This window comes from Macadamia integrifolia, chromosome 6 (genome assembly GCF_013358625.1).
Source record: "Macadamia integrifolia cultivar HAES 741 chromosome 6, SCU_Mint_v3, whole genome shotgun sequence".
Taxonomy (NCBI): domain Eukaryota; kingdom Viridiplantae; phylum Streptophyta; class Magnoliopsida; order Proteales; family Proteaceae; genus Macadamia; species Macadamia integrifolia.
The window spans coordinates 5,885,738-5,911,747 of record NC_056562.1 but is presented as its reverse complement, the minus strand read 5'-3'; the positions used below and the strand labels follow the sequence as shown (position 1 = coordinate 5,911,747).

At 38.0% G+C, this 26,010-nt stretch overlaps 1 protein-coding gene across 5 annotated transcripts in view; it reads left to right on the top strand.

The window, feature by feature from the left end:
• Positions 1 to 23,689, top strand: part of LOC122082534 (LRR receptor-like serine/threonine-protein kinase FEI 1) — a 55,421-nt gene extending 31,732 nt beyond the window's left edge. For 4 of the 5 annotated variants that reach the window (XM_042650164.1, XM_042650167.1, XM_042650165.1 and 1 more), the window contains 9 exons: positions 2,200 to 2,271; positions 4,084 to 4,155; positions 4,249 to 4,320; positions 4,412 to 4,509; positions 8,373 to 8,537; positions 8,670 to 9,002; positions 15,820 to 16,065; positions 16,612 to 16,745; positions 23,002 to 23,689. In XM_042650164.1, coding sequence (XP_042506098.1) covers positions 2,200 to 2,271; positions 4,084 to 4,155; positions 4,249 to 4,320; positions 4,412 to 4,509; positions 8,373 to 8,537; positions 8,670 to 9,002; positions 15,820 to 16,065; positions 16,612 to 16,745; positions 23,002 to 23,220 — 1,411 coding nt within the window. In that variant the 3' untranslated portion in view covers positions 23,221 to 23,689. The remainder of the gene's footprint in view (positions 1 to 2,199; positions 2,272 to 4,083; positions 4,156 to 4,248; positions 4,321 to 4,411; positions 4,510 to 8,372; positions 8,538 to 8,669; positions 9,003 to 15,819; positions 16,066 to 16,611; positions 16,746 to 23,001) is intronic. The other variant, XM_042650168.1, reaches the window with a different exon arrangement.
• Positions 23,690 to 26,010: the final 2,321 nt, after the last annotated feature.

Below are 26,010 nucleotides of genomic sequence, written 5' to 3'. Positions count from 1 at the left end.
CCTAATTACAATTGGTTTGCATCAAGGATCAACTCTAAGCCCTTATTTGTTTGCGCTCATCATGGACGATTTGACCAGACACATTCGAGATGGGCCAATGGGGTCTCTTGGTATGTTATTTGTAGATGATATTGTTTTGATAGACGAGGCAACGAAAGAGATTAATGCTAAGCTGGAGTTATGGGGAACAAGTTTGGAAGCAAGAGGTTTTAAGACTAGTAGAACAAAGACATATTATATGAGGTGTAACTTTAGTCAATCCAAGACAGTCGATGAAACAATGTAACTTGAGGTGCGTGAACTACCACAAAATATTTGTTTCAAATGCCTGAGGTCTACCATTAACAATAAGGATAATATAGAAGATGATTATAGTTTTTAAGGCGCTGATGCGGTCTAGAGATGGTAAGGCAGTGCTCCGCCTTATGTGAAGTGGTGCCTTATAGGGTTTTTTTTTTTTTTTAACACATTTTAAAATTACTTGATGAAGATTCCGAATATAGATTTTTTATTGGTAGGTGTATAGTTTTGTTAACACTTGAGATGTATGGGATCAGCTTTACTCCACCAAAAATAACCAAAACAAACAAAACAAAAACACGATTCACAAACAGGGTTTGGATTTTGTCAAGGGTTTTAAGAAAGGGCTTTGAGAAGGAATCAAGGAACAAGGAAGAACCACTGATCCAGGCGACCATTTTGCTCTGGCAGTGGTGCAGCGGTGAGCTTCATTTTTCTTTGACAGGAGTAGAAATATAGTGGATGACCTTAGGGCTTAGGCACTCATTTTGGCATCATAGAGGTAAGTATAATAAATACTTATATTTTTTATGTCTTCTTTTCGTTATATTTATAATTTTGTTTTAATTATGTATTTATATTATATGTTAATATGATTGATGATTGATGATTGATGATTGATGATTGATGATTGATGATTGATGATTGATGAAGATGAACTTATTTTATTCACTTTATTGATTTGTTTTCTTGATGAATATCTTACATTGGTATGAATATGAATCTTTAATATTTATTTAACATATGAGTAATAGGATTCAACTAGGATTTGAGCCAAATAGATTGGTTCTATAAAAAAATTATACTGGAACGCTTTATTCGATAAGGCGACGCTTTATGCCCGCCTTATCACTAAGGTGCTCTGAAAGACCCTCAAACGCCTCCGTCGCTTTACCGCCTTAAAAACTATGGAGATGATGTTTCCCACATAATTAAATTAGGTTGGATGAAGTGGAGAAGTGCTACTAGAGTGTTATGTGACAAACGCATGCCTATTAAGCTTAAGGGAAAATTTTATAGGACAATGATAAAACCAGCCATCACACATGGGGTGGAATGCAGTGTAGACAAGAAAAGTAATGTAGACATATGGGCGTACAGAGATGAGGATGCTGAGGGGGATGTGCGGTAAGACGAGGAGAGATAGAGTAAGGAATGATTGTTTCATAACCGATTTGGGGGTCTCACCAATCCAGGACAAGCTTTATGAAGGCCGTTTGAGGTGGTATGGTCATATCCAATGGAGACCCATGGATGCACTAGAAAGGAAAAGTGACCGGATTCAAATAGAAGGAGCTAAAAGTGGAAGAGGCAGACCTAAAATGACCGTAGGAGAAGTGGCAAGGAAAAATATGCAAAAGCTGGGAGTCAACCCAAGTATGACCGCATATAGAGCTGTTTAGAGGACTAAGAGCCGTGTAGCCGACCCCTATTAGGGGGATGTTCCTGAGATGCTACCCTTACTTCTGTGTTTTACCTCTTCATTTACTTCTTTTACTTCTTCAGATGCCTTTTATTCTCTTAATATTTATGCTTCTATCGGATCAATGCAGCTGACCCCATTTAGTTGGGATAAGGTTATGGTAGTTGTTGTATTCATGAGCCCTATCATACTTCTCTATTAAAGTCCAAGTAATCTGGTTGAAAACTGAAGTAAAATTAATTGCTATATTTGGTAGGTTTTGAGTTACATCATCTTTGTTGGTAATGATTAAAAATTTTCCTTTTTAATCTGTAATTTGATTTTACTTTCCTTCCATTTACTTTCAACCTGACACAGTTTGAAGTAGATGAGCTGTTCCATTTAGTGGGGAAAGTCATTTTCTATTCATTTTAAGTCCAGTAATGTGAAAAGCAACTCTTAAGATATTCAGAAGTTTAATTGTGTCCCTTTTGCAGAAATTTGCAGGGTAACTACTTAAGTGGATTAATTCCCACTGAACTTGGGGATCTTTCAGATCTTGAAGCCTTGTGAGTTTGTCTGTACTTTTTCTTGATACCGTGTGATTATATATATATATATATATATATATATATTTTTGTTGTTATTTACGTGAGGTGAAATTTGTTTTCACACTAGCAATGCTGAACACATGATGTGGAAAATGTGGTTTAATTGATCGTCTGCTTTCATGAGATTATATTTCTTGTATACCATATTCATAATTTCACTGGGCAGGGTGATACTGATGCCTGAACTGTGATATTTATACTCAACTCAATCTACCCCCCATTTATTTGACATAAATGCCCTTGTGGCCCCTGTGATAAACCCAGAACCTGTGAACAGTACCTGCAATAGAGAGAGATGGGTTCTATTGTACCAGCATTATATACTTATATTGAAACCAAAATCAGTCACAATAGAAATAAAACTGTTACCTAGCTAATCCTGAAGTCTAATTACAATAGGAAACTGAAACTAACTACAATTGGAATAGGAAACAATAAGAGCCTAATCTAGACTACTTAGCCAAGCATACAATCCCATAGTATGGAACACTACCCCTCAAGCTGGAGTATATAAACATATATCAAAAGAAAGCTCTAGCTCGGACAAACAAGAATAGACATTAAAAGCAGTACCAGCATTGAATATGTATAGTAGTCATCGAGAAGACGGGAACTTCATTCATGTAGCAATATGAGCTCAAGCACATCAACCATGAGCAACAATAGTAGATTAATTTCTTATCGAATCCAGCATAACGGTTAGCAATGGACAAAAATAAGAGGTAGATAACATGAACTACATTCCAAAATATCATAGCAGCAACAACAATATCATAAGCTCTTCCCAAGGAAGGCAGGTAGCAAGTAGTCATATTCACAAAGAAGACAAATAAAAGTGCAACATTCAACAGCTACATCTTAAGCCATTCTCAAAGAAGGCAAGTAGTAATCTCCACAATGAAGATTATTATCAAGTGTAGCATCCAACAGCCAAGGTATCAGTATCGTGAATTGTATCAATAGATTTGATACCCACTGATACTGATAAGATACAATAAGAACCAATACCTTAAACCTATCATATGGTTATCCTTTTAAAGATATCAAACTGATACTTTAAACCTGTCATATCGTATCGTATCGATACCCACTGATACCGATACAGCTGATAGCCTGATACGATACAATACAGACCAATACCTTAAACCTTGCCAGGAGGTACATCATAAGCCCTTCTCAAGGAATGCACTCCAACAACGGGATATCAATAGTGTGATTACTAAAGATCACAGGATGGGATTGTATGCTTCGCTAAGTAGTTTAGATTAGGCTCTTATAGTTTCCTATTCCAACTGTAAGTAGACTTTAGGATTAGCTAGGTTAGTTTTATTCCTATTGTAAGTGGCCAACCGCACCATGTGTTGCAATTTTATCTGAGACCTCTGTTTGGGGATTGGGAGTGAGTCTGATCGTTACTAATTAGATCTCTAATCTTGTGATCTTTAGTAATCACACTATTGCGCTTGGCTAATTGCAATAGGAAACTGAAACTAGCTAACCAGGTGCACCTTGCATTGCTTGCTGCCAGGTGCATCACTTCAGTCAGGTGCGTGCCTGCGGTCGGTTGTAAAGCACACCATGTGTGCTTGGCTTATGTTTGCCTATTTTTCCAGCACCCACACCCACACCCACACCCACACCCACACACATAGAGAGAGCCTTTCACATTGCACCACACCTCACCCACTGGGAGGGTTTCACTTTTACAAGCTTAGTTAATGTCAGCGTGGTGAAACTGTGATTTATAGTAGTTCCAACTGATTTTCTTAGGGACATCTCAAGCAACTCACTTAGTGGATCTGTTCCTTCATCGCTTGGGAAGTTGTCCAAGCTTTCAACCTTGTGAGTATCTTAATATTGTTCATATAAGTTAGTCTTGGTAGGATTTGTATGTATTTAGTGCTTAGTATTGAAATTCTCTCCAATGTTTTGAAGCAATGTGTCTACCAACTTCCTGGTTGGACGTATACCATCTGAGGGTGCACTCAGCAAGTTCACTGAAAACTCGTGAGTACTGCTTTGGTAAAATATTAAGATTTACTGTGGACTCATGGTTGTGTGATACCATTCCAGACATTGACGACTATATTTTTGGCAGATTTGTTGGAAATAGTGGCTTATGTGGGACGCAAATCAGTGTGAGATGCAAAGACGAGCTGGGCGAACCTTCACCAAAATCTGCATCACCTGTTTCAGGTAGACTCGTATGCGTTGGAAATAAAGATCATTCTCTTCCCGATAATAGCAATGATAGTTTTGCATTATGTGGTTTCAGAGACTGGATGCATTGTGGATAATAGTAAGTTCTGATGCAGTAGATATTTGATGTGGTATATGTTTGAGTATAATTTGATATGATCATTGAAAAGTATGATGAAAAATTGACATATGCAAAACTTTATTACTATCCATTATTTTTTCTAGTTATTAATATGCAAATAAAATTGTTGAACATTGAACCGTGTGGGGGAGAGTAAGTCGAGTCGTAGTAGTCTAAGTCTAAGTTGAGTCATAGTCTAATTTAGTCATTTTATTTACTCTAATTTGTCTTTGGTTGTAATTAGACTCCTAGTAGGTTTCCCACTAAGAGTTGGTTGCTTGGTTAACATAAGGAGGCTGTCCACAATAGAGGTATTCCATTCCTTTCCTATCATGTTCACCCTCTCTCCTCTTCTCCATCTCCATTGTTCTCTTCCTCTTAACAGGTTCTAGTTGTTGAGATTAAGGCTTGTCACATGGTATTAGAGCGATGAAGAAGAAAGAGAAGGGGAAAAAAACTAGGGTTTGCTAGTGTGTTTTGATACTTATCTGCTATCGTTTGTTGCTGTTCTACTGTGGTATAGTTTATTTATTTATTTTTATTTTTATGTGTTGGCGATGTTCCCTTAAGGCTTGATCTCCTAAAGAACTCTGCGTCCAACAAGCCACTGCATTTTGTGAGGTTGGTGCTAGTGAAATACCTACACGGCTTGGAAGCCTATATGCAGCCACTTCAGGAATAGTGCAGTTGCAGACGAACAGAGTCACTGTCATTGGCAATACTGTTGGCTGAGAGAAGTCCTTGTTGGAACTCGACAGAGTGATTCTAGCTTGGGCTTAGAGTTGGGGAAGGTCTTCCTCTGCTGGAAGTGATTCACCACACTTAATTCAGATTGAAACCCCATAAGGGACTGGGCAAGCCAAATCTGGAACTACACCTGTCTCTTGTGTTACCGCCCGAGTTATTTATTGAGATTTTTAACTGTCATTTGGGTGTTGATGTTTAGTTCTACTAGGGTTTGCAATCAGTAGACAATTGAGTCAGTTTCTTCCACTTGAGAGTTGGGGAAGGTCTTCCTTGCAAGTGCCCGATACAAAATGACAACGTACTAATTAAAAGTCCTTGATTTCGACCCATTTCGACCAACTCAACTGGTTCGACCATTTTGGTCTAACCAGTCCCTAATAAAACAAAACAAGCCCATTTCGCAAGTTTCGACTGTAAAAGTTGGGAAACAAAGGAAGTCAGCCAAGAAATTGAAATTTCTCCCTCAATCTTTCATTCTCTAGTTGAATCTTATACAACCGAAGGAAATCTACCTAGGAAGGGTTCTGGAGCGAAATGGTAAGCCCCATTTTCCTAAAAAATCTTTTTTTTTTTTGGTATAATGTACTTGTATAAATAATAGAATTATTTCAATTTTTTTATATGGTAGTTAGAATGACTCAATCTACGAATTCATGGTGTCAGAATTTTATTTTGCATGCTAAATTTTTAAAATTTTTTGTTTTTAAAAATACACTTTCCTACAACTTATATTTGAAAAAATAAGGGTTAATATTTGATATATATGGTGCTCAATTTAATATATATTGGAAAACATTGGCCGATCTACATGTGACGATGCAGTTTTTTTTCTTTCCTGTTTTTAAAATTTAATATTTAAAAATTAATTAAATATTTTTAAATGTTTTAAAAAATGAAAATAATTATGAATAATATTTTTTATGGTTTGAAAAATCAAGAAAATTATTGAAGTTATTAAAAATTCATTTACAATTAAATTTGACTAATAATGTGATATTTTTTAATTATTTTTTGTTATTAATTAAATAATAATTACTAATATAATTTAAAAAAGTATTTTAAAATAGGAAAAAAATATTCATGCTTAGTGGGGAATTTATAATACCCTTTAGTCATAATTGATGTGTGTATGTTAATAATTGTTCTCTTTTTTTGTTGGAACAATGTTGGTACCAAGGTTATTAGTATTGCATAATGGCTGACAGAGGTGGGGGCATTGCATGGCTTCATGGGAGACCTCTTGCAGCTGTCAAGAGGAAATCAGAATGTAATTATTGTCACAAGAAAATTGGGGGTGGTGGGGCCACTAGACTAAAGTGGCATCTTGCTGGTGGGGACAGAAATGTGGTAGGCTGCCCCGCTGTTTCTAATAAGATAAAGAGGAATGTGATAGAACATTTAAGAAGAGGGAAGGAGAAGAGGAAGGAGAAGAGGGCAGTTAGGGAAGAATTTCATGAAGCTTGTCTAGAGACGTTGCCAGAGTTAGGGTAGCAAGATTGTGACAGTGATGAGCCTGACTTGGATGATGTAGAAACAACACAAGGCTGAACAACTGAAGAGGGAAATTGCAGTGAGTAGATCCTAGATTAGTATTGATGAGGAAAGCTGTGTCCAGAGTTCTAGGGGAACTGGTTCATCTAGACCTGTTGAAGAAGACCCTGTGCCACATAGGAAGGAGAGAGTGTGTGAGAGGACCGTTCACACTGGAAATCTGTATAGCTATTTTCATATAAGCAAACTATCTCTCTTTAAGGTTTAAAAAAAAAAAAAAAAAAAAAAAAAAAAAAAAAAAAAAATCCTGCCACTCTGGAGCAGGAAATGCCAAAATTGTGTGGGCATGAAAAGACAGTGCTGCCCCTCCTTTGTGTGCGCTGATGCTCCCACGTACTCTCACATTGGCCTACATGTTTGGCGTACTCTACGGTAGACTGGTAGAGTTCTTTCGCCCATAAATAATTATAAAATGGAAGAAAGATTGCCAAGATGACTGTGTGAAAATTCTTACACTGTCTCACATCCTACCTGTGGATCTCATGTATTCTCTTCTCATTGAAACCCACTCCCTAGTCCCTAGCCCTACTAAACAAATCGATTCCCCATCTTGTAATGGTGGGAAACTGCACCCTAGCGTCATAGCTATTCCTCTCCCTTATAAAATACTTTATAAATGAATAAAAATATATTTCATAAACTCGATAAGAGGTTATTAGTTAGACACCGTGAGTAAGGCAGGGTGGTCTTGGTCCTCTAAAAAGTCTTATTAGAAGGTAGGCTTTACAAGTAGTGGTATGAAAATAATAATAGGAAGAGACACATAATGATAGCAATAAAGCTCTTTGAAGAATAAGTTAATTGAAAAGAAGACTTTTTTTTTTTCTTTCTTTTGATAGGAATTAAAAAGGAAGACTTTAATGTTGTAAAAAGGTGCTACATCCTGGTGATATTTCAAGAAAGGCTGCAATATCCCATGTGGCATAGTATATGGGTATAAAAAAACACGTGGCATAGAGAGCCTGATATTCCATTGAGAAGGTCCTAGAGTGTGAGGGACCATTGGACTGGGTGCTCGGAGTGCCAACTACCAGCACAGAACGATGCATCGTCCAGTCAAGTTCGATATACATTACTTTCCGGACATTATTTTAGAAAGTTCACTCAAAGTTGTAAGCCTAATTGCAGCTTTTATTTGGCCCCTATTTTTGTATGAGATCAGTTACTCTGCCTCAAATAGCTTTGTGTTTGAAAATTCTGTCATTTCCTGATATTAGTGATGTAATTAGCAATTGCATTTGAACGAGGATGATGCTGTCCTTTGGGTAGAGGGTTTCTCATAGTGTTTTTAAGTGATAATCACAGCCACATTTTTCGTGTTCCCTTTTTCATTTATGAATTTTTTTCCCCCATTCAAGATAAAAATTGGCTTTGTTCACATGCCTACTCTATGATGATCTTCAATGACTCACTCTATCTTCATTTACATTTTTTAATCAAGCTGGAAGGAAGAAGTCTGGGAGGTACTCAACTAGACTCTTAATAAGTGCATTGGCAACAGTGGGTGCTCTACTTCTGGTAGCTCTCATGTGCTTCTGGGGCTGCTTTCTTTATAAGAAATTTGGTAAAAATGACAGCAGTGGTCTTGCAATGGATGTTAGTGGAGGTACCCATCTTTCAGATATTGCAGTAAATATGTTTAAAAGATTTTGAGCTGTTCTTCACTGTTTTATTTACATTTCACCCACCTGCAATTTATCATGAGTTTGCGTCTGTTTACATGTTCTTATTGCTTCAGGTGCTTCCATCGTGATGTTCCATGGAGATTTGCCATACTCTTCAAAAGATATCATTAAGAAGTTGGAGTCATTGAATGATGAACAAATTATAGGTGCTGGGGGCTTTGGAACAGTTTACAAACTTGCCATGGATGATGGCAATGACTTTGCTTTGAAAAGAATTGTCAAGACAAATGAAGGCTTAGATCGCTTTTTTGAAAGAGAACTGGAAATTCTTGGGAGCATAAAACACCGTTACCTGGTGAATTTACGTGGATATTGCAATTCTCCATCATCAAAATTGTTGATTTATGATTTCTTGCCTGGCGGTAGCCTAGATGAAGCTCTTCATGGTATCTCTCTTGTCCATTTATCAGATTCTTAAGGTTCTTACTGGATAGTATGTATTATCAATGAAGGATTTATTTGTTCTGATTCCACTTGCCCCGTGGTTGGGAACCAATGTTTGTCTTTGCCCCTTGAGATTTTGGATTTTCTCATAATGATAAAAGTACATATGATATTTTTTCCACTTTTCCAATTGTTCTAGATAATATTTTCAAATACAGGGAGGGTGGGTCCATGGGAGGTGGTTTATGAATATACCTCCAAAATCCATTTAATTCAGTATTGCTATTGTTGTCTAACAATATTTAACACATTTGTAACAAGGTATATGTATCATGTGCATTTTTTGTTTTGACATATTTCTCACTTTATGTGGCATGTTTCTACAAATTTTCACAATCATCCCCTTTGCTTCAATTCTGTTGGTGACATATTTCCAGTAAGCAATGGAATCCACAATGCCCCATATCCATGACTCAGAAACATTGATCATTAGTTGCATAGTTTGCATCAGGTGGATTTTTTGAATATCATGTTGAGAATTGCTTTCCGGTGAATTTGAATCCAATAGCCACTGATGAGGAAGACGATACTTGGAGGAATAGTTGAAAGGAACTGTTGTGTCTTAATTCTTGTGTTATAAGTTCATCTTGAAAAAGTTGTTCAATGAGGGAAGATACATGAGAACCCATGCATGCATGCATGCATTTGTGCACATGTACACACATGGATTTTTTGAATATCATGTTGAGAATTGCTTTCAGGTGAATTTGAATCCCCAATTAGTTTTCCAATAGCCACTGATGAGGAAGACGATACTTGGAGGAATGGTTGAAAGGAACTGTTGTGTCTTAATTCTTGTGTTATGAGTTCATCTTGAAAAAGTTGTTCAATGAGGGAAGATACATGAGAACCCATGCATGCATGCATGCATTTGTGCACATGTACACACACACACACACACACACACACACACACACACACAAATGATGTTGAAAACTTAGATGTCTTTTCTTGTCAATAGACACCATACAAATGCACCATACTTCAACATTTGTTTTGTTTTGATGAGAGTATGTAAATAGAATCGAACATTGTATGCCATAAAAGCTGCATTCCTCTCATCCAATGTATAGGCAATATAATGGAGAGTTTGGAATTTTTTTTTTCCTAGAAGGATGATTATACTAGTGTTCATGGTGCTTGATGTTTTCTCATTGGAATCAAGTTGTTTAACGATTTATGTACTTATTGTATAATAGTAAGCATTTAGACTAAGTATTACAACAGTATCTTAGCATAAAAAAAGGAAACAAAACTAAACAAAACTTACTTACCTAAGTCCACAAGGACTTAGACCAAAACACCCCTAGGAAGAGTCATGACTTTGTGTTAAACTCATGACTTGTGTTAAACAACACTCCTCCCATGACAATGACTTTTAACACTCCCCCTCAAGCTGGAGCATAGATATTAGTCATGCTCAACTTGTTACAAATATAATCAACTCTACCACTCCTCATTGACTTAGTAAAAACATCTGCAAGTAGTTCCTGTGTGAACATGACTTGTAGATATGACACCTTGTTGTAACTTCTCTTGAACAAAGTGACAATCTACCTTAATATGTTTTGTCCTCCTCTCATGGAACATTGGATTTGATGCTTATCACACAATAACTGCATAGAAAAATGCATTCAAACCCAAGTTTCGTCAACAACTGCTTTACTCATATCAACCCACAAATGATATGAGCCATGGCGCGATACTCAGACTCCGTGCTAAATCTAGCTACAACAGCAGTTGCTCTTCCAAGACAAGATTTTTACCAACAGACGTACAATATCCAATAGTTGATCGCCTATCAACAGGAGATCTAGCTCAATTAGCATCACAAAAACCCTTGATACGCTCATATCCATGATCAGTGTACAACAAACTACGATCTGGAGATTTCTTGAGAATATGAACAACGATATCCCAATGTGATGTCCGTAGAGATGAAAGAAACTGACTCACAACACTAACAGGGAAGACAATGTTAGGCTGGGTCACTGTCAAATAATTAAGCTTTTCCACCAGTCTAAGATACTTTTCAGGATCATCTAGCACATCACCACTCTCAACTGTGAGCTTCATATTTTTGGATCCATAAGAGTATCCAAAGGTTTGGCTCCTAACATTCCAGTCTCTATCAACAAATCTAAAACATATTTCCTTTGAGAGGGAAATTCCTTCCTTGATTAAGCATTGTTAATACCCAAGAAATACTTTCTGCCCTAGGTCATTGATCTGAAACTTCTGTTGTAGATGTGTTTTTAGACTTTGGATCCCTTCAACATCATCTCCAGTGATGACAATATCATCAACATAAACAACGAGAAATATCCTTCACGTGCCAAATTTCTAATAGAACACTGAGTGATCCCTATCACACTTGGACAACCCAAACTCATGAACCACATCAGTGAACCTTTCAAACCACGCTCGAGGAGACTGTTTTAAAGCATACAAAGACTTCTTAAGTTTACACACTGTACCAGACTCCCCTTGAGCAACAAACCCTGGAGGTTGCTCCATATAGACATCTTCATGCAAATCGATGAAGAAAAACATTCTTCACATCGAGCTGATACAACAATCAATGAGAAGAAGCAACAAGAGATCGAAATACACACATAAGCCAACTTGGCTACATGAGAAAAAATGTCTAGGTAATCAACGCCATGCACCTGTGCATAGCCTTGGCGACCATTCGAGTCTTTAACCGAGCCAAAGAACCATGAAGTCAGCCTTAACCACATAAACCCAACAACAACCATTAGCGGACTTTCCCAAAGGTAACGATACAAGATCCCAAGTGTGATTTTCTTCCAAAGCCAACAATTCATCTTCCATAGTTGTCCTCCAACCAAGACCAGATAATGCCTTTGCGACAGACTTAGGAACATGATGACAAGACGAACTAGATATACAAGTATGAAAAAACGGAGACAGACCAGAATAAGAAACGGAGTTTGAAATGGGATGTTGGGTACAACTCCGAACACCCATATGTTGTGCAATAGTAAGATCAATATCAGAAAGGAAAATACTTGGATCAGGGACTATAGGCGAAGATGACGAGGTTGGAACCATTGAGACGGGGTGCCGATTCTTCACGAGAATGGCGAGTATAGATGAGTAGTCCAACTGATGTTGTAATACTACTGTGGAAAGTGATGACACCACTGCATCTGCAGTAACCTGTGGAGAAGAATGTCGGACAACATATAAGGGAAGATTATCATCAATCTTAGAAATAACAACAGACTTAGCCAAGTAAGAAACAGAGTCAAAGAAGGAAACATCAACAGTAACAAAATATTTTTAAACTGTAGGGCAATAACAACGATAAGATACACTTAAGCATAAGGATCCAACTTTGACAAACATGGACGATGATTATGAATGAAACAAACACAACGAAAAACATGAGGAAGAATAAACAAAGGGTTAGAAGGAAAAAACAAACAATGAGGAATAGCACCTGTAACACTGAGGAATGCATTCGATTTTTAAGATAACATGTAGTTAAAACAGCATCAGACCAAAAATATTTTGACGAGTCTTAGCAACCTTCGTCAAATGCCTATTTTTCCTCTCAACAACACCATTTTGTTAGGGTGTGTTTGAGCAGGAAGACTAATGTATCATACCACAACCAGCCATAAACAGAGAGAAAGGACCAGAAAAATATTCCTTGGCATTATCACTTCGTAAAACCTTGATAGATAAATTAAACTGATTCTGAATTTCAGCAACCAATGCACAAAAAATAGAGGACAACTCAGAACGAATCTCTTTAAATAAATCCAGGTGATTTTGGAATAATCAACAAAAGTAACAGAGTATCTAAAACCCAACTTGGAAGTAATGGGAAAACCTAACTTGGAAGTAATGGGACAAGGACCCCATACATCCGAATGAATCTAAGAAAAATGTTGTGCAAACCGTTTATTGACTTTAAGGGAATAGCTTACATGATGAAGCTTCTCAAATTGACACGACTCACAATCTAAACTAGAAAATAAAACAAAAACGAGTATTAAGCTTCTGTAAACTTTGCAGAGACGAATGACCTAAACGTCAATGGATTTGATGAGGGTTGAGAATACTGGAACGTGCAATGGAAGAATTGTCTTCCCCCCAACTTGATGGCCTCTACCAATCGTCTGACGAGGGCTGAGAATACTGGAACATGTAATGGAAGAAGAATTATATTTAAGAAGATAAAGCCCCCTAACTTGACGGCCTCTACCAATCGTCTTCTTCGTCATAAGGTCGTAAATACATGAAGCAAGAGAAAGTTATAAAACAATTGTAAGCTTAACTTAAAAATAAAAGGCTAAAAGGAAAATTTGGTAATAGAAGAACAAAAGACAACGACAAAGAAGAGTTAAGGTGAATATTTCCTGTGAAACTTTCACAATAGACCCATTAGCCAATGTGACAGTAGCAGAAGAATTTTGAAAAGAGGAAAATATACATGACACATCTATGATCTGATGCTCTTGAATCAATTATCCAATGACGAGAAGATGAGGAAAAACATGTAGTGGCATTACCTGTCTAGACAAAAGTAGCAGTGGAAGGTTGGATTAATAAATGCTTCTGAGGAGGTTTGCCATGAAGCTTCCAGCAAAAGTGTTGGATTTGTCCTGGATTACTGTAATGGTGGCATGTTCGTGTTGCCCCTAATCTATCTGAAGTGCTGGAGTTACCAAATGATTGCCCCTTTCGACCTCCACTACTAGTACTACATACCCCACCTTGATTATTATTCTGAAAAACAAAAGCGAAGCTATCCGCTAGTGCAGGATCATGAGAATTCTCTCGAGTGACTCGTAGGACTCGAGAACAAGTATCTGAAAGAGATGTCACTTTGCCACCTCCAAGAATCTGAGACTGAACAACATCATACTCTATTCCATGACCACCCAAAAACCCATAACTGTGAGCTGCTCTCGCTTGTTTTGCATCTCCTGCACATTACCACTAATAAGAAGTAGAGAGTTCAGCTTTTCATTCATCCTCTTGAAATCAGAAAAGTACCGTGTCAGAGGTTTACCCTTCCGATCAACCCGATAAAACTCCTGAGACAACTCATAGATGCGAGAGAGGTTGTTCTGTCTATAATACAGAACATTCAGATAATTCCACAGCTCCTTCACAGTATCGATGTGAGTAACAATATCAACTATAAAGTTATCCATCGAATTCAATAGCTGTCCCAAAATACGTGCATCAATCGTATCCCATGTAGTGCCATTAGCATGCTTCACCTTTGTTAGATGAACCTGTTGATCATGACCAGTCAAAACCAGTTGCACAATTTTCTTCAGTTGTTGAAATTTGGCAGCTCCTCCAAACTTCTTCTCTGTAATCCTATGAGAGGATGAGGATATCACCTCAGTGGCAACATTTTTTCCCTCAGCTTCAGCCATTGATGCGAAGGGAACAACAGAAAATCACACAAGACCCAAAAAATCGATCTAGAAATAGAGAAACTAGGAAAAATCGATCTAACCTACTTATAAGGATTTTGGATCACACAATTGATTGATCTTATGTAACTGACCAATCTTAATAAGAGAACAAACCAAATATCCAGACAAACCTCCACAAAATAAACAACTAGAGAAGAATCGATTCAGATCCCAAAACCCTAATATGGATGAAAAAGAAGAATACTTGCGGTTGGGTGTGTAGTGCTCCAATAATGCTCAAATTTGGACTGAATGTCCCTGACATGTTGCTGAATAAAACCCCAAAAGGACATTCCAAACATATACAAGACTCGAAAGATATGGCCAAAATTGATTTTGGCAGGGAGCCAAAACCCTGACAGCTATGATTGACTTCTCTAACTTGAGAAATTCTATCTTCAAACTATAAAATCCAACCAGCAATCACTCACAACAATACCTTGAGCTGATCCTTCAAGAGATATGATTGATCACAATCAATCAAACCTCCATTCAATAATCAGCAATATAGGGGATGAACCACCCCCTCTAAGAAATCGTGGAACCTTTAGGAAGAAGCAGTAACAGCCAAATAAGAGGGGGAAGGGGCTGTTACTAGTGGTACAGTGATACCAGAGTTCGATTTAGTTTTTTTAGGGATCAAGTTCTAATACCATGTAAAGAGAAGAGGAAGAGAGAAGAGAGAGACAATGGAGGAACTTGGGAGTCCCAATTGATGAGATCGAGACTGCCCTTCTTCATTCATTATATAGACCAAGGATTACAGCAATCCTACTAAGAATAGAACACACAAAAAATGAAACAAAACTGACTTAAGGACTTGACCAAAACACCCCTAGGAGGAGTCGTGACTTGCGTAAACAGCAAGTCACACTCTTCCCACGACAATGACTTCTAGCAAACATGAAACGATCTATTTGATCCATTGGATAATCTGAAAATATTATTTTATTTTTGGGGTACATTGTTGTATTTGACTGATCTAATTTTGGTGATTGTGACTAGTTCTACTTATAACATTCCTGGGGATTTAAGAACTCTTAAAATTGTACTGGTGCAACTTGGAGCTTGATCTTTAGTGTGATTTTATTTACATAAACTTAGTGTTGTGCTCCCAAATTAGAGTTGTGGAGTAGTTGTGTAGCTAAAGTAGTTTGGATAAGTCTCTTAATAATATTCTTAATAGTAAACTTGGTTATTCTTCTGTATTTTTTGACAATATCTATTGACCTCTACATCTTGACAATCCCTTAAAAAGTTTGTCATATGATCTGGATTTTGATACATTGGGCAGAAAGAGCTGAACAACTGGACTGGGATACACGTATTAATATTGTCGTGGGAGCTGCGAAAGGACTGGCTTACCTACATCATGATTGTTCCCCACGCATCATTCACCGTGATATAAAGTCAAGCAACATATTGCTTGATGGGAATTTGGAAGCCCGTGTATCTGACTTTGGACTTGCCAAATTGTTGGAGGATGAAGAATCACATATCACAACCATTGTTGCTGGAACATTTGGCTATCTGGCTCCAGGTATGCTATGTAAACTCCAGCTGGTAACTCGAATATCATTCTGTGAGATATGCACCTATCCATAGGAATGAATTGTTTGCCAATTATGTTTTGTGTATAAGTACACCTAAAACATTTCCACTTCTTATATAAACGAAAAAGGAACCTGTACCTAAATATCACTTCTCCTCCTAGAACATACTTGCCATTTCTGGTGTTGTCCCTCCTAAAAGTCTAGTTTGGTGAGGGCTGGTGATTTGATGGGTCACTCTTGGGCCTTATGGGAGGCTCTACCGTATTCATTTCTCAATCTTCTTGGATGAGCTAATATAATATTTTGAATGGCCTTGCGAAGTCAAATAGTGAAAAAGATGTGTAGAGGGAAGAAAAAAATGATCGCATTGACTCTTGGCTTATCATAGGAATCTTTAAAAAACATATTTGCTTTAGAACATCAGAATTATAATTAGAAGCCTAAGAGGGACATTGGATTACAGCCAAAGTAGTTCTCTTATGCACTGTTATATGTTTTATGCTAAGAAATTCAGCTTGTAATGCCATCTGCAGAGTATATGCAAAGCGGTAGAGCGACGGAAAAAACTGATGTTTATAGCTTTGGGGTTTTGGTGCTTGAAGTGTTGAGTGGGAAGCGACCGACTGATGCTTCATTCATTGAGAAAGGACTTAATATTGTTGGATGGGTGAGACTCTCTCTCTCTCTCTCTCTCTCTCTCTCTCTTTCTCTCTTTTCTGATTAATAATAAGAATATTGAAAAGGAAGCTGAAGCTAATGATGGTGGTCATGAAAAGAAAAAGCATAAAAGAGAGCTCCCTTTAGTGCTGCCTGAACCAACTTGTAGTGCACTGTACACAACTTTGTAAGATCAGAAAAAATATATTACAACGATTCACTGACCAGCTCACCAAACTCTGCCTGGCTTTCTACATTTTACACAATTTGTGGAAGTGGAGCATAAGAAATTGATGAGGACCAAACAAAATCATTGAAATAGAAAGAAAAAACTCCCTTTCCTCTATTAGTCACAATTTTTTTTGGAAGGAAAAAAGGGTGTAAAGGTTGGGGAGAAGTTCTATTTATACAATTGCAAATACTAGAATATAAAAATGTGGACCATAGACCTCAAAGGAATTGGTTATATGTCCAAAGAGATCTGCTATAGAAAGTTGGAAAAGTCTAGTCTCTCGAGTTGTGTCTTCTTAAATGCAGCGGAAGAACCAAGGTTCAAGGTATTGGGTTTCGACCTTTAGGGAGACCAAACTTTCAGTCGAAACTTGGGAAATTTTGAGGAAATCAGGGAATTTTTTTCGGTTGGGTGGAAAATTTGGTTTTGACCCCCAAAATGTGTATTTTTGCTTTTTTTTTTTTGTGTATGTCCTATTTTAGACATTTCTAACCCATTTACATAATTAGTTTTATGGAAAAAACACCTAAAACCATACTTGTGGTTTTGACCAAAGTTTGCTAATGTACGTTGAGTCGTTGACTGAAACTATACTACGTAAGTACATATATAAGTTACTAACTAAAAATGTGAAATACATAATTAAAAGTTTAAAATAAACAAAATATAATGTAAAGGATCCAAAATACATAATAATATTACATAATTGTGATTTATCTCTCTAGTCTCGAGTCTCAACACTCAACACTCAACACTTAATAGTGTTTAGGCGGTTTCAGTCCATGAGCTGCGTACCACTGTAGATGTTGTAGCCGCTCCTCTGAATGCACCACATATGAGTCTCATAACATGTTTTGGGCCCAATTGTTTTGGTAGTCCGTCGTTGTCCATATATAAGATGCATCATCAACATTACCTTGGTATCCCAGTCTAAGGGAATGGCTCAGTCATAGAGATGAGATAAGATGTGGATGTGGGCTATGGCACACAAGGTTAGGATGGATACCCAAAGATATTGTCAACAAAAGATGACCCACCCCCTGAACTCCCCTCCTGTCCAAATGAAATAGAAGATCCACCATACTGTCCATACCCACCACCATATGCAAATGAACCGGTGCTCTCGAAGGATGGCACACAAGGTTTGTGAAAGATGAGATTTACCTTTTTTGTCCAAGCTCCCTTCCTTATGTAGATTTTCTATGAATGTGCAAGATCCAAGCTTAGAATGAAGATTTGATGGTGCAAGAGAAAAATCTTGATTGTTTCCCCAAGTTTCACTTCAAAGAGAAGAAATAGGAGGAGCGTCGAAATTTTGAAATAAGAAGGCTTGGTTTTCTATAGGCTAACTAATGCAGGAGTAGATTATAAGTAACTAACTCCGCAGTTTATAACCCCAAACAATACAAATAGGAGCAAGAAACAAAGAAATAATACCATCAAATAAACCTTCAAGGATATAATACCCATATAGGAGCAAAACCAGTCCAAAACCCAACTTGATAGGAGAGAGAAAAACCTTCTATAGAGCTGGAGAGAGAAAGGTGCGGCTAGGTTTGTGGGAGTCCAATTGAGCTCCACTTTTGGGTGTAGATAGTCCCTAGGGAGGGTACAAAAACCCCCAAAATTGAGAGGATTCTGACGGCTAGTTGTGAAGTTACAAGCTTTTTTGATTTTCTAACCTAGGAGAGAACTGAGAAGAACCTTCAAGAACAACAGCTGAATGCTTCCAACAGTGACTAGGTAAGGATCGTGGGACCCTTATGAGGCCTGGAATACCCTGATTGAACATCTGGTTGAACAGGGTACAGAAGAGAGAAAGAGAGGAGATCGATCTCTCTATTCCCACTAGAATTGCTGATCAGTTCTAATTTCTGTAGACTTTTATCAGAATCTAAATTATACCTCTTGAATGTTACAGCAAATAAAATAAAAAAAAGAAGAATAAAACGGATGGGGGGTTGAGAAGGGTGAAAGAGAATAAGGGAAGTGGCTATCTCAGCCTGGGCTTCTCACCCACAGCTATCTCAGCTGCTCTAAGCATTTAGTTACAAATTTTCTTTCATAAATGCAAACTTTTTTTCATTCAAATCTGTCCAATAATTGAACATATGCCTCTCTATTTATAGAGGGAAAGTTTACAATCATACTAATACTAGGAGCTAGTTTCCCAATAGGACTAGACACTCCTACTACAACTAGGAGCTAGTTTCTCAATAGAACTAGACACTCCTACTACAATTAGGAATTCAAAATAGGACTAGGACTTGACTTTATGACTCCAACATGGAGTAGGACTAACTAACTAATAGTCCATATAGGACTTTTCAACCAACTAATGGCCTAATGAGCATTTATTGAATTAAATAGCAACTAATTAAACTAATGAATAAAATCCCGTTTTCCTATCTTCTACCCATATTTTAGGCCTATTAAAGTGGTCAATTTTAAAGAAAATCCATGGGATCAAAGGCCCAACACATACATAACACAACCAAAGGCTTATTTGCAATAAAATAAGCCCAAGTGACTTATCTAAATCAACTTGCCCTCTCTTAGAAAAAATTCGTCCTCGAATTTTGTAGAATGTGAGGGTGATTATATCATGGTGCACGTCCCTCTTTAAGCCGTAGAAAAATTCAGGTAGCTCTTTGATGATAAAGATGTCTAGAATGTGAGGAGCTCGATCTTCAAGATACTTTAATAGGATGACAAACTTCACATGTTCAATTTCAACATCTTTGGATGTATCCATAGGGTCATCTACATATGCACCTTTGATCTCTTTTAACTTCAATGCAACATAAAGCTCTTTTGGTTCATCTATCTGGTGGTTCCTAATTGGTTCTATTGATGGTTCAAACACAACTTCATTCTTGAACTCTATAGGATCTTCCTCTTGGCTGTTCACAATCATCACAGTTGTAGTGTCAAGTTCCCTAGTTTCAACCTCATTGTCCATTGTGGCAACCTTGTTGCTTTCTATTTCTCCCACATGAGTTTCATTGATGGGAACATCAATAACTAGTTCTTCCTCAACAATAGGAATGGTTGGAAAAATTTTAACATTAGCCTCAACTTTTGACTCTAGTTCACTGGTCAGAGGTGTCTTCTCTTGTTGCTCTTTCGCAATAGAGGCGGATAATTCCTTCATGCTATTGTCAAGTGTGGGTGGCTTTTGGACATCTGGTGGAAGGAAGTACATGTTTCATTCATGCTCAGATAGGTATATATGCCTGCCAACTCATACTGCATTTCGTCCCACGTTTTAGGTTTCCATTCTTGAGCTTGAAGTTGCCTTTCACGGACTTTCCATTGCATTCGAACACAATCACTCATCTGGGAACATGCATATTGACGTTTTTGTGTCTCTGTTAAGTTGTAGTTGTCAAAGTACATGTCTAATTCATGCATCCATTTAAGGAATTCCCCATGAAAATAATGTGGCTGATCATTAGATTGGGTAGCAATGGATGTATTCTGATGGGAATCTTGTGGAGGGAAGAGCCTTCTTTGGAAATACATAGGGAGGTATTGTGTCACTAACTCGTACTTCATCTCTTCCTAAGTCCTAGGCTCATGTCCTCGAACTCGGAGTCGCTTTTCATGGACTCTCCACCAATCTCTAGCATGACCAATCAACCGGAAACAAACAACTTGAAGTTTTTGTGTCTCTGTCAAGTTATAGTAGTCAAAGTATTCCTCTAGAGAATCTAACCAATCAAGGATGTAGAATGTATCCCTTTGTCCAGCGAAGTAACGAACTGATGGAACCATCTTCGGTTAGGCCCTGATGGATTGTTTGGAGCTTTCTTTAACCGTAGCTCTGATACCACTTAATGCAGGAGTAGATTATAAGTAACTAACTCCGCAGTTTATAACCCCAGACAATACAAATAGGAGCAAGAAACAAAGAAATAATACCATCAAATAAACCCTCAAGGATATAATACCCATATAGGAGCAAAATCAGTCCAAAACCCAACCCGATAGGAGAGAAAAACCTTCTATAGAGCTGGAGAGAGAAAGGTGCAACTAGGTTTGTGGGGGTCCAATTGAGCTCCACTTTTGGGTGTAGATTCTAGGGAGGGTACAAAAACCCCCAAAGTTGAGAGGATTCTGACGGCTGGTTGTGAAGTTACAAGCTTTCTTGATTTTCTAACCTAGGAGAGAAAACTGAGAAGAACTTTCAAGAACAGTAGCTGAATGCTTCCAACAGTGACTAGGTAAGGATCGTGGGACCCTTGTGAGGCCTAGAATACCCTGATTGAACACCTGGTTGAACAGGGTACAGAAGAGGGAAAGAGAGGAGATCGATCTCTCTATTCCCACTAGAATTGTTGATCGGTTCTAATTTCTGTAGACTTTTATCAGAATCTAAATTATACCTCTTGAATGTTACAACAAATAAAATAATAAAAAAAAAGAATAAAACGGATGGAGGGTTGAGAAGGGTGAAAGAGAATAAGGGAAGTGGCTATCTCAGTTTGGGCTTCTCACCCACAGCTATCTCAGCTGCTCTAAGCATTTAGTTACAAACTTTCTTTCATAAATGCAAAATTTCTTTCATTCAAATCTGTCAAATAATGGAACATTTGCCTCTCTATTTATAGAGGGAAAATTTACAATCATACTAATACTAGGAGCTAGTTTCCCAATAGGACTAGACACTCCTACTACAACTAGGAGCTAGTTTCCCAATAGGACTAGACACTCCTACTACAACTAGGAATTCAAAATAGGACTAGGACTTAACTTTATGACTCCAACATGGAGTAGGACTAAGTAACTAATAATCCATATAGGACTTTACAACCAACTAATGGCCTAATGGGCCTTTATTGAATTAAATAGCAACTAATTAAACTAATGAATAAAATCAAATAAGCCTTCGTGACTTATCTACATCACTATCCCATTGGTACACTCGAAAATTCCCACATTTCGGTCGAAATGTGGGAATTTAGGTCGATATTAGTCGAAACCAACGACTTTTAAAAGTCACATGGTATTTGGTATCGGAGTCCTGGGATACCGTGGAAATGTGGGAAATTTCGATGGTATCGGTGGAAACCTTGAACCATGGGAAGAACTTGAGAATTTCTTACTGTGCAAAAAAACAAGAACATAAACCAGAAAGGTTGAAGTAAACAGAGCTTTAGTGCTGCTTCTTTCCATGAAACAATAGAGAGGGAAAAACCAGAGCTGAAAGTCTTATTGATACACCCTTGTAACTCCCTATAACCCAACTAGATAAAGACATCATTTACCCCTCACACCCTACTAATGAGTGTTATTAAGACTTCAAACAAATAAAAGAGATACTGCAAATTAAGGGCTTCGATTATGAAGTGATAGAAAGCATAACCTGTGGACAAGCAGATCTTCCTGCAATATAAAATTGTATAAGCAAAACTGCACCCAATCGAATCTGCTAGAGACTGAGTAAGGATTCAAGGGCACAACCACTATATCTGGAATCGGGAGAGAGAAATCTGAGAAAAAATAGGGAACCGAAAGTAGGGCTGGTGGATGCTCTTGTCTTCGATTATTTTTATTCTTTCTTCACCCCCACCCATTCTAATCATGTTTGTTTACTTAGGTTTTCCATTTTGAACTTGGGTTAAATAAGGAAATAGTTTTCTAAAGACTTCGAACGTTTAATAAGCTGTAAGATTGGCACACCCTATGAGTTGTGTGCATAGGGTGAGGCATGACAACGGATGGGTCATATGCCTTAATGTCATGCTTTACCCCAATAGGCATATGCCCTAGGTGGAGATATATTTTTCACAAGCTTTGGGGGTTTTCCAGGGTATCGCCTTAAGTGCGCCTTGGGGCACCCTGAGCTCATTAAAATTTGGTCATGCACCATTTTTCTAACCAAGAAATTTCTAATGTAGGTTTGTTATTGTTGTTCCCCAACTCCTGCACGGTCTTATTTGTTACCTGTATTCGTATATGACGTTCTTGTTCTGACCTTTTAATAAACCTTGTTTTTTTTATTTATTAGTTGCTGTTATTCCTTTTGTAGTTGAATTTCCTGGTTGTCGAGAACAGGCAAAGAGATATCATTGATCCGCACTGTGAGGGGGTGCAGTCAGAAAGCCTCGATGCACTGCTCTCACTTGCAATCCAGTGTGTATCTTCCATCCCAGAAGACCGACCAACCATGCATAGGGTGGTCCAGCTACTAGAATCTGAAGTCATGACCCCATGCCCAAGCGACTTCTATGATTCCAACTCGGATTGAACCCGGGGCATGGTAGAAGTGTGCTCATGGTCTTAGTCCACGTGACTTTTGCGTCTGGTGTGAAGAAGGTGCAGGCTGCAATGAGGGCTTCGAATCTGTGGACTTCATTTTTGTTTGTCATTCTTTCATTCTTTCTTCTGCAGATTTATGTCAACAGAATATGCCTGCTACCACTATGAGCATTTATTGCAGAACAAGGAGATTAGCATTGTAATCTTATTTTCAGTCTCCTTGATCTCACATGGATTGCGATCTCCTGGTGGTTCCTTCTCTGTATGATTGGTATTCCACTTCTTTTTGTTTATACTTTTGTCTTATTTACTAGTCCTTTTTTTTTTTGGCGTTAATTCGCTTAATTTATCTGTATATGGATTCTGTGCCGGCCACCCATGAAGAATATTTCACCTGCCATTTTTGTACAATGCGTCTCAATTTCAATGAGCAGTTATTTCCTGGACATACAAGACAAGCAGCATAGTCTCTATTTTTTTTCCCATAGGGTTCGTAACACATGCCTTTCACATATATGCAAGATTTTGAAAGAAGGAACTCGATATGGAATTGGCCGGAAATCGGTCAAGAACCCTAGAATTGGCGGTCATGGATGATTTCCAGTTCTTGAAATGATGCACATAGGTGATGGCTATAAGAATAGGTTTAATGATGATAGAAACAAATTCATTCTAAGCAATTAACAAAATACAATATTAACAGAGAAACAGATCTGGTTTATGCAACAGAATATGGGAATGATATTATTCTCACAAATGAAATCAGAACAGGATAATAAACTAATATGTCAGATGTTTGGTGTTTTATTAGGCATAACACAAAAAATAATGACCGACTTGCCAGCAGAGCAGACCAGATGGCAGAAAGCCTTGTTTCTGTTCCTGCGGCAACCCGGAAGAGAAGGGAAAACGGTGTATATGGTAGAGGGGTAGTAGACAGATGATGGTTGATAGATGCTTTGGTTGGTTTTGGGGGGAGGGGGTGGCTAGAGGGGAGACAAGCAGTTACAACTTACCACTTATATATAAAGCCGTAAAATAAAGAGAAATCACAGATTGTTGGGAGGAGTCCGTAACTTGCTAAATAATTGGGGAAATGAACGCTCCTTGGTTGTGTGGTCCCTGAGCAAGGGTGAAGGTCAATGAGGGAGTGCACATGGGCATCGATAGGGTTTAGCAATGGTAGGGTGTCATTTCACTGCCCTCTATATTTGGGCGTGGGGGTCGAGTGACTTGGGATCATTCTTTCTTGGCCTTGCTGCCTCATCAGGTTGTTTCTTGGCTATTGTTTCACCACTGGACACAATGTCTTCGTAGTGATTGGCTCCACCACCAGGTTGGTGAGGTTGCTCTGATACCATTGTAATGAAACAACCCCCTTAATTGGCATGATATTGTCTACTTTAGAGATTCTCCCTCATGACCCAAGTTAATCGATATTTTTTATTTAACAATTTTATCCTTATAATCCTTTGTACTTGCAACTCGCCACAACCACACCAGGCCATTTCTTACCCTTGTCATGCCTCTCATCCCCACTATATGCAATTCCCTCACATCCCCCACCCCACAAAAAAAAAAAAAAATCTCGCCCACACTCCCCGAACCCACCACTTAACCCTTTGTCCCGCCTTCTATCCTTCCCATTTGCCACTCTCTCACAATCAAGGTACGAAATCTTGTTTCATTTTGGTGGATTCAAAATTACCAACTCAGTGAGATCTCAACGAGTTGGTGTATTTTTTTTTACTTGGTTGACTGTTTCGGTGGTCAAACGATCATATTTTGACCTGAAACTTGATAGGTAGCTTGTTTTAAGGTTAATAAACATGTTTAGAAGATAATGTTGCAAAAAAATTAGAACATGACATTGTTTTATAGTTACACAATTGTTTAGCAGCAACCGTAAAACTGTTTTGAAGATTTTACCTGCTTCATTGCTAGAACAAAATATAATATGATACTAAGACAAATAAATAATGCATCTAAGCCATTATGAAAACCTACATCAACATTAATTAACTAAGATCTAGATTTCACAATACTAGAGTAATATAATATGCAACTCCCTAATTCACAAGTCCCAACTAAAGTCATTCACTGAGCATATTAGTTACACAACAGTATAACAGTAATCATAATGACTATCTAGTATCTACTAGAAAGAACTATGATGGTCTAGCACAAGCCCAACATGATGGAGTCGACGTGCATGTTCCTCTGATTGCACTACAAATGCATGCCATGTCATAGTCTGAGAGAAGAATCGAACGTAGTCCTCCATAGCTGCCAAAAAGACTAAGTCATTTACATACTGAAGGTAACCTACACGAGGGTATGTATTACCACCATAGTATGAAGAAGAACCCACCATTGAGCTACTGTCGACCGATGGTTCTGGCAATATGTACGAGGTGGTTGGGTATGAGAATAAACTGTCCACAAATCCACCACCATGTGACTAGGTATGGGAGCCATAGTCAGTACTAGGAATGGATGAACTAGATGTATGCCCCATCCCAGTGAATTGTCCATAAGGTCCATGATACTCTGACCAAGTGCTCTCTCCAGTAAATGATGGGGCACGACATTGCCCACTCCCTCTACTCTCACTATGGGGATGACTATCCTTTCCACTTAAACTCATTTCGCCAATAGAAGTAGATAGACAATCAATGTCGATGCCATCTTGCTGCCCATCTCCACCAAATCGGCAACGAGGCCCTTTAGTGTAACTTGAACTCCTCCCTCCACCTGATGGACTTGCACTGTGAAGAAT